General features: G+C 42.7%; 1 protein-coding gene across 1 annotated transcript in view; it reads left to right on the top strand.

Annotated features, from left to right (window-relative positions):
• Positions 1 to 488: 488 nt before the first annotated feature.
• The window catches only part of LOC139555304 (fibronectin type III domain-containing protein 5b-like), a 29,308-nt gene continuing 19,645 nt past the window's right edge, over positions 489 to 10,151 (top strand). Inside the window, exon 1 of the mRNA XM_071368998.1 lies at positions 489 to 1,067. Coding sequence (XP_071225099.1) covers positions 989 to 1,067 — 79 coding nt within the window. The 5' untranslated portion in view covers positions 489 to 988. The remainder of the gene's footprint in view (positions 1,068 to 10,151) is intronic.

The following is a 10,151-nucleotide window of genomic DNA, read 5'->3' as shown; positions in this document are numbered from 1 at the left end:
ACAGAGACAGAGACAGAGACAGAGAGAGAGACAGAGACAGAGACAGAGACAGAGACAGAGACAGAGACAGAGACAGAGAGAGAGAGAGAGAGATAAACAGAGACAGAGACACAGAGAGAGAGAGAGAGAGAGAGAGACAGAGAGAGAGAGTGAGAGAGAGAGAGAGTGAGAGAGAGAGACAGAGACAGACAGAGACACAGAGAGAGAGAGAGACAGAGACACAGAGAGGGAGAGAGGGAGAGAGAGAGAGAGAGAGAGAGAGAGAGAGAGAGAGAGAGAGAGAGAGAGAGAGAGAGAGAGAGAGAGAGAGAGAGAGAGAGAGAGAGAGAGAGAGAGAGAGAGAGAGAGACACAGAGAGGGAGAGGGAGAGAGGGAGAGAGGGAGAGAGAGAGAGAGAGAGAGAGAGAGAGAGAGAGAGAGAGAGAGAGAGAGAGAGAGAGAGAGAGAGAGAGAGAGAGAGAGAGAGAGAGAGAGAGAGAGGAGGATTTTAGCCGTCAGTGCCAGTACGTTTCATTCTGCAGCACTCGAGCTCTCAGGGAGCGCGCCTCTGTAACGAAGCACGGCACAAGGGAAAAATAACCTAAACGAGTCTGTTTATAGCCTAACCTTCGGTAAACCGGTTAGCAAACAGTGGTAACGAATTTTATGACTATGGAAGTGTCCCATTACTGAGGTAATCGTTTCAAATAAGACAGTATTTTGGTCTGTGTGTTCATTTGACAAGTGAGATCGTGCCTCCCGGCGTCGGCTCTGTCCCAGGTGCTGAAAGCGCTGGTGTTGCGTTTCTGTAGCAACCAACGACCAAGTTTAGCCTACACCGCCAACGCCGATTTCTTACGAGAACAGGAAACGCCGAGTGGTGGAGGAAAGGAGCCTAGTGCGGTGAATGTTAAGCAACTCTCCGCCACCGACCGAGGTGTGGGTCCCGTTAACGCGAATAAATGGGATATTCGGTTGGCCAGGCAGGATGTAAAAAATCGTTTGAAGGATGGGGAAACAAGGCTTCTCTGCGGTGGCACTGCCACTGCTCGTTCTGGGCTGGCTCACGGTGTCCGTTACCGCCGGTGGTAAGTGTACATTGACATGCGTTGATGGTAATATGATTAATAGTAGCATAGAGAATAGGCCCTATCAATCGATAATAAACCAAATCAATGACTTGACAGTTCAATGACCGTACACGCACCTTTTTATTGAACATCTATATACCAGTAAATCAGTTGGTTATATTTGACAGTAAGTAGAATCGTGTGTGACCGGGCTATTTATTTAATAGGCTGTGATGATAGGATGAGATAGGCTAATATAATGAACGGTAGGTAGGCTATCTGTTCCATTACACGACCACGATGCAGGAGCAACAGTCCACGATTTATATTTCCGTAGATGTGAATACTTTATGCTTATAGCCTACAACTTTCACATTATCAAGCTGTGGATGTTTTTTTTTTTTGGTCGGCATTTTATAGGTCCGTTCAATATCATTAGGAGTACAGAGGTTTTATGGTGGATTGTCCGTGACCTGACATTTATGTAGCATGAATCCAATTACAATCCGTGAACAACATTTATGGAACCAATCAGTCAGATAAATAAGATTTAGACAGTTTGAAACAGTTTTCTAAATATATGGCTTTGTCATCAGTCGGTCCATGATTCAAAACTCCTGACATTGTAGAAGGTGTGTGTTTTCTTGGAGTGTTCCTTAGCGTACAGTATTGTTGACCGTACAGTATTGTTGACCGTACAGTATTGTTGAACGTACAGTATTGTTGCCCGTACAGTATTGTGGACCGTACAGTATTGTTGCCCGTACAGTATTGTTGCCCGTACAGTATTGTTGAACGTACAGTATTGTTGACCGTACAGTATTGTTGAACGTACAGTATTGTTGAACGTACAGTATTGTTGAACGTACAGTATTGTTGAACGTACAGTATTGTTGAACGTACAGTATTGTTGAACGTACAGTATTGTTGACCGTACAGTATTGTGGACCGTACAGTATTGTTGAACGCACAGTATTGTTGAACGTATTGTTGCCCGTACAGTATTGTTGCCCGTACAGTATTGTTGCCCGTACAGTATTGTTGACCGTACAGTATTGTTGAACGTACAGTATTGTTGAACGTACAGTATTGTTGCCCGTACAGTATTGTTGCCCGTACAGTATTGTTGCCCGTACAGTATTGTTGACCGTACAGTATTGTTGAACGTACAGTATTGTTGACCGTACAGTATTGTGGACCGTACAGTATTGTGGACCGTACAGTATTGTTGAACGTACAGTATTGTTGAACGTACAGTATTGTTGACCGTACAGTATTGTGGACCGTACAGTATTGTTGCCCGTACAGTATTGTTGAACGCACAGTATTGTTGAACGTACAGTATTGTTGAACGTACAGTATTGTTGAACGTACAGTATTGTTGAACGTACAGTATTGTTGCCCGTACAGTATTGTTGCCCGTACAGTATTGTTGAACGCACAGTATTGTTGAACGTACAGTATTGTTGAACGTACAGTATTGTTGAACGTACAGTATTGTTGAACGTACAGTATTGTTGAACGTACAGTATTGTTGACCGTACTAAGTACACCGTAAAGTAATCTCGTGTTTATTCTAACCTCTTAGTTCTGCTCTTTCAGCGAGAGACGGATAAATGAGCTGGTTTGGGAAACAACCCAGGTAACACACACTGGTTGAATTAATGTTGTTTCCATGTCATTCGAATGAAATTACGTTGCACCGACTTGGAATAGACGTTGAATTGACGTCTGTGCCCAGAGGGATAGTCATTCACACAGGACACTAATGGCGAAAATTGCAACAATGGTGGCTGGATCTCACTGTCCCAAAGTAGCTTCCTTTCCTCCTTTCCCAGTCCCTTGTCTCCTTTCTTTCATTTGCACTGACAAGAGGATGACTCTTTAGAGTATTGAGAGGCACCCACAGGGTCAATAGTCAATTGCCAAGGCTACATCCAAATACTCTTAAAATGATCCCTTTCCTCATCAGCACTTATATAAGTGAAACAACAGGATTGATTTGTTTTGCTGACAGTCATGCAGATCGGTGGGAATAAAGAAAAGGAAGAGGAGACAAGGAAGAGGAGACAAGGAAAGGAAGAGGAGACAACAAAGGAAGAGGAGAGAAGGAAAGGAAGAGGAGACAAGGAAGAGGAGAGAAGGAAAGGAAGAGTAGACAAGGAAAGGAAGAGGAGACAAGGAAAGGAAGAGGAGACAAGGAAAGGAAGAGGAGAGAAGGAAAGGAAGAGGAGACAAGGAAAGGAAGAGAAGACAAGGAAAGGAAGAGGAGACCAGGAAAGGAAGAGGAGAGAAGGAAGAGGAGACAAGGAAAGGAAGAGGAGACAAGGAAAGGAAGAGTAGACAAGGAAAGGAAGAGAAGACAAGGAAAGGAAGAGGAGACAAGGAAAGGAAGTGGAGACAAGGAAAGGAAGAGGAGACAAGGAAAGGAAGAGGAGACAAGGAAAGGAAGAGGAGACAAGGAAAGGAAGAGGAGACAAGGAAAGGAAGAGGAGACAAGGAAAGGAAGAGGAGAGAAGGAAAGGAAGAGGAGACAAGGAAAGGAAGAGGAGACAAGGAAAGGAAGAGGAGACAAGGAAAGGAAGAGGAGACAAGGAAAGGAAGAGGAGACAAGGAAAGGAAGAGGAGACAAGGAAAGGAAGAGGAGACAAGGAAAGGAAGAGGAGACAAGGAAAGGAAGAGGAGACAAGGAAAGGAAGAGGAGACAAGGAAAGGAAGAGGAGACAAGGAAAGGAAGAGGAGACAAGGAAAGGAAGAGGAGACAAGGAAAGGAAGAGGAGACAAGGAAAGGAAGAGGAGACAAGGAAAGGAAGAGGAGACAAGGAAAGGAAGAGGAGAGAAGGAAAGAGACGGTTCCAGACAGTGTATATCAGGAAATGTGTGTGTGTGACTGTGTGTGTGTGTGTGTGACTGTGTGTGTGTGAGCACTGCGTGTGACTCTGTGTGTGTGTGTGTGTGTGTGTGCATCCTACATCAAGCTAAGACAAACCAACAGGAGAAAGTGCCCAGACAGCAGATATAAAGCTGCAGACCAGCAGTGCTTGAACTTGGTACTTGTTGTTCTCTAGCCATGGTTGTCATCTCTGATATTACACGCCTGTCATTTGCCAAAGAGACTGGTCTATCGACAATCTTCAAATATGAACATTAAATGAACTCGATAGCATTCGATAACCCTCGCAGCTACAGTATCATACCAATCACAATGTTTATGCAAATTAGACCGATAGGAAAACATTCTAACTTAATTCAGACATTTCCTTGTAAACATAAACATTGGGCATTCTGACGTAATACATGGTCATTGTAAACATAAACATTGGGCAAAGGGAGAACTATATTGCTACTTCTGGGACACGCATTGGGCTAGGCTACTGGTTCGCAGGTTAGCGCTTTTCATCGTGAATCTTGTTCGGGAGGCAGCTCTGCAGAGTCGTCACTAGCTGGCACAGCCCCAAAGTCATCAAATCTGATTTATTTTAAACCTTTAACCACACTGCTAACCTTAAACCAGTTTTCATGAATATATAGCCAATTTTGACTTTGCAGCAGGCCTATCCAAGGGGGAAGCGTTCAGTTCTGCCTCAAGGACAATAAATGTCAACCTGTTACTAGTTCAAGAGCTATTAGGGTACAGAGAAGATGGAGAGAGAGAGAGATGCCAGCGGAGATGCATGATTTGCTTAAGGAGGGAGAAGTGAAGATAGAGATGTTTAAGTTAGATGTTAATTCATAGACTGGGCTATTAATACGCTAGCATTTAATTAAGGCTGTTGACGTAGGCAACAGATCGCAAAGCAGGTAATCCCAAAATGGCAAGTTCACGTTCTCATCCATAAATGCATATCAATAACCTCTTACACAAAGTGTGCCATGACCATGGAAATAATATCTTCTGAATCGGGAGGATGGACAATTATCCATGTTTTTATTTTCTTATTTTTAAATGTTTTAACTTTCAATCTTCAATATATATCTAATATTCTATATATTCTATATCAGGGGAAGATAGACAAAAATCCACAGCTTTTAATAAAAAAGAAAACTTTGTTTAAACTTACAATCTTCAATAGCTCTTTCTTTTAAAGTGTAGGTTGGCCTCCCGAGTGGTGCAGAGGTCTGCTTCGCATTGCTTGAGGCGTCACTACAGATCCGGGTTCAATCCCGGGCTGTGTGTCGTAGCCGGCCGCGAACGGGAGACCCATGAGGCGGCGCACAATTGGCCTAACGTCGTCCGGGTTTGGGGAGGGTTTGGCCGGCCGGGATATCCTTGTCCCATTGTGCTTTAGCGACTCCTGTGGCGGTCTTGGCGCATGCACGCCGCTGACACGGTCGCCAGTTGTACAGTGTTTCCTCCAACACATTGGTGCGGCTGGCTTCCGGGTTAAGTGAGCAGTGTGTCAAGAAGCAGTATGGCTTGGCAGGGTCGTGTTTCAGAGGACGCATGGCTCTCGACCTTCGCCTCTCCCGAGTCCGTACGGGAGTTGCAGCGATGAGACAAGACTGTAACTACCAATTGGATACCACGAATTTGGGGAGAAAAAAGGTTGTTGAGGAGGGTAATTAATGAACCCATTCATTCTGGCAGTTACAGCTAATGCAGAAGATATTGGCATACTTTGTCTAAAGCCGGTGTAGCTTTCACTTGCCGAACTAGTGTGCTTACATATACCCTTTAAAGACCTTCACTTGAAAAACGAAAAAAAAGTGGCAATAGTACTGTTTGTCCATCTGGAGACGCCGTAGCCAGTATACAGTCGTGGCCAAACGTTTTGAGAATGACACAAATATAAATTTTCACAAAGTCTGCTGCCTCAGTTTGTATGATGGCAATTTGCATATACTCCAGAATGTTATGAAGAGTGATCAAATTAATTACAAATAATTGCAAAGTCCCTCTTTGCCATGCAAATGAACTGAATCCCCCAAAAACATTTCCACTGCATTTCAGCCCTGCCACAAAAGGACCAGCTGACATCATGTCAGTGATTCTCTCTTTAACACAGGTGTGAGTGTTGGCGAGGACAAGGTTGGAGATCACTCTGTCATGCTGATTGAGTTCGAATAACAGACTGGAAGCTTCAAAAGGAGGGTGGTGCTTGGAATCATTGTTCTTCCTCTGTCAAACATGGTTACCTGCAAGGAAACACGTGCCGTCATCATTGCTTTGCACAAAAAGGGCTTCACAGGCAAGGATATTGCTGCCGGTAAGACTGCACCTAAATCAACCATTTATCGGATCATCAAGAACTTCAAGGAGAGTGGTTCAATTGTTGTGAAGAAGGCTTCAGGGCGCCCAAGAAAGTCCAGCAAGCACCAGGACCGTCTCCTAAAGTTGATTCAGCTGCGGGATCGGGGCACCGCCAGTACAGAGCTTGCTCAGGAATGGCAGCAGGCAGGTGTGAGTGCATCTACACACACAGTGAGGCGAAGACTTTTGGAGGATGGCCTGGTATCAAGAAGGACAGCAAAGAAGCCACCTCTCCAGGAAAAACATCAGGGATTGGACTGCTGAGGACTGGGGTCAAGTCATTTTCTCTGATGAATCCCCTTTCCGATTGTTTGGGGCATCCGGAAAAAAAGCTTGTCCGGAGAAGACAAGGTGAGCGCTACCATCAGTCCTGTGTCATGCTAACAGTAAAGCATCCTGAGACCATTAATGTGTGGGGTTGCTTCTCAGCCAAGGGAGTGGGTTCACTCACAATTTTGCCTAAGAACACAGCCATGAATAAAGAATGGTACCAACACATCCTCAGAGAGCAACTTCTCCCAACCATCCAGGAACAGTTTGGTGACGAACAATGCCTTTTCCAGCATAATGGAGAACCTTGCCATTAGGCAAAAGTGATAACTAAGTGGCTCGGGGAACAAAACATCAATATTTTCGGTCCATGGCCAGGAAACTCCCCAGACCTTAATCCCATTGAGAACTTGTGGTCAACCTCAAGAGGCGGGTGGACAAACAAAAACCCACAAATTCTGACAAACTCCAAGCATTGATTATGCAAGAATCGAATGCCATCAGTCAGGATGTGGCCCAGAAGTTAATTGACAGCATGCCAGGGCGGATTGCAGAGGTCTTGAAAAAGAAGGGCCAACACTGCAAATATTGGCTCTTTGCATCAACTTCATGTAATTGTAAATAAAAGCCTTTGACACTTATGAAATGCTTGTAATTATACTTCAGTATTCCATAGTAACATCTGACAAAAATATCTAAAGACACTGAAGTAGCAAACTTTGTGAAAATTAATATTTGTGTCATTCTCAAAACTTTTGGCCACGACTCTACACTTCCTCAAAATAGTCAGAAATAATCTAATATAACTCAAGAAATCTGTCATTAATTCTGACGTTTTTGTAGAGGAGATCTTAGTCGCGCAATTTTACATCTACCGTTAATGAACTGATACACAAAACGATGCCGGATACAAAACTTAAAATGTTTCAATTTAAATTATTATAGAAAATTCTTGCAACCATGTTATGTTATATATGAGGGGTTACAACCATCCCAACTCTTCAGATTTTGCTATGAAGAGACAGAATCATTAGATCATTTGTTTTGGTATTGTCCATATGTAGCTTGTTTTTGGTCGCAGGTTTAGGAATGGCTGAAGAATTAATAAATTAACCTGGAGCCCTGCTGGGTGATTTGAAAAGGTCATAGCCAATCGATCAATAATATAATAATACTTATTGCAAAAATGTTTAATCATTAATTAATTAATTACAATCTGTAGAACCTATAGTGAATAGAAAGATTCAGAACTAATATATGGCAAATAGCAATCAAACCTGGATGGTGTTCAGAGATAGACAGGAGGGGTTAAGGGTAGCTGAAGGCTGGGAATAAAAACAAACAAAAGATAACTCATGTAAAATACACTGTCTGTAAAATGTACAGTGCGTTCGGGGAAAAATTCAGACCCGTTGACTTTTTCCACATTTGTTACGTTACAGCCTTATTCTAAAATTGATTAAATTATTATTATTATTATTTTTTCCCCTCATCAATCTACCCCAATACCACATAATGACAAAGCAAAAACAGTTTTTTAGACATTTTTGCAGATTAGTATTAAAAATAAAAAATTGAAATACCTTATGTACATAAGTATTCAGACCCTTTGCTATGAGACTTGAAATTGAGCTCAGGTGCATCCTGTTTCCATTGATCATCCTTGAGATGTTTCCACAACTTGATTGGGAGTCCACCTGTGGTAAATTCAATTGATTGGAAATTATTTGGAAAGGCACACACCTGTCTATATAAGGTCCCTCAGTTGATAATGCATATCAGAGCAAAAACCAAGCCATAAGGTTGAAGGAATTGTCCGTAGAGCTCCGAGAGGAACAGATCTGGGGAAGGGTATCAACAAAAATCTGCAGCATTGAAGGTCCCCAAGAACACAGTGGCCTCCATCATTCTGAAATGGGAGAACTTTGGAACCACCAAGACTCTTCCTAGTGCTGGCTGCCCGGCCAAACTGACCAATCTGGGCTATGCAGAGACAAATGGGAGAAACTCCCCAAATACAGGTGTGCCAAGCTTGTTACGTCATACCCAAGAAGACTCAAGGTTGTAATCGCTGCCAAAGGTGCTTCAACAAAGTACTGAGTAAAGGCTCTGAATACTAATGTAAATGAGGTCAAAGAGAACTACTCTAAGCAAGTCTCTTCTTGTTATTGGTGTCCTTTAGTAGTGGTTTCTTTGCAGCAATTAGACCATGAAGGCCTGATTCACACAGACTCCTCTGAACAATTGATGTTGAGATGTATCTGTTGCTTGAACTCTGTGAAGCATTTTTTGGGGGCTGCAATTTCTGAGGCTGGTAACTCTAATGAACGTATCCTCTGCAGCAGAGGTAACTCTGGGTCTTCCTGTCCTGTGGCGGTCCTCATGAGAGCCAGTTTCATCATAGCGCTTGATGGTTTTTTGTGACTCCACCTGAAGAAACTTTCAAAGTTCTTGAAATGTTCAGCACTGACTGACCTTCATGTCTTAAAGTAATGATGGACTGTTGTTTCTCTTTGTTTATTTGAGTTGTTCTTGCAATAAAAAGGACTTGGTCTTTAACCAAATAGGGCTATCCTCTGTATACCACCCCTCTTTGAAACCTTGAATAAGGGTTTCAAATTTGGTGAAATGACACTCTCCAATTGTTTTATATTTTTGTCGGGAAATGCAGCTCTGTCTTGGGTTCTGCTGTGGTGCAGTTGTTGAAAATCCTTTCCTCTAAGGCAGTGGTATTCAAACTTTTTCAGCAGGGACACCATTTTTCTTTTTTAACCAGAATTTCTGGGGACACCATTTTTCCCCAAATCTAATGACACAACCTTAAAAATTGGTGCATTTAGATTTTTTCATCAACAAATAACCTTCAGTTCATTACATGTTTTTACTTAAAAATTGCACTGTTGGTTAAGGCTTGTAAGTAATCATTTCACTGTAAGGTGAAATACGGGTGAAACTTGTTGTATTGGGGCACATGACAAATAAACTTTGATTTTATTACATTTTCTTCTCTAATCAAAATGAAAAGAAACCAATAAATACATTTACTCATTACAATTGTATCTTTCAAATAATTTATAAACATGTTTTTGTATGTAGTCCCATATAATTAAATTGTTAACATTTTGAATGACACTGCTCTACAGGGAACAGGCTTTCCTGTCTACTCTTCTCAATGGCAAGGCTGTGCTCACTGAGCCTCTCTCTCTGTCTCTCTCTCTGTCTCTCTCTCTGTCTCTCCCTCTCTGTCTCTCCCTCTCTGTCTCTCCCTCTCTGTCTCTCTGTCTCCCTCTCCCTCTCCCTCTCCCTCTCCCTCTCCGTCTGTCTCTCAGCATTGAGAGGAAAGCAAAGCTTTAAGGTCATCTCAACAGAACTAACAGGCTGAGTGGAAAGCGGCGCTAAAATGAGAGGATCAAAGAATCAGAGGATCAAAGAATCAGAGGATCAAAGAATCAGAGGATCAGAGAATCAGAGGATCAGAGAATCAGAGAATCAGAGGATCAGAGGATCAGAGAATCAGAGAATCAGAGGATCAGAGAATCCGAGGATCAAAGAATCAGAGGATCAGAGAATCAGAGGATCTG

Source organism: Salvelinus alpinus, chromosome 26 (assembly GCF_045679555.1).
Source record: "Salvelinus alpinus chromosome 26, SLU_Salpinus.1, whole genome shotgun sequence".
In the NCBI taxonomy this organism is placed as follows: domain Eukaryota; kingdom Metazoa; phylum Chordata; class Actinopteri; order Salmoniformes; family Salmonidae; genus Salvelinus; species Salvelinus alpinus.
This window is presented reverse-complemented; position numbering and strand designations above follow the sequence as displayed.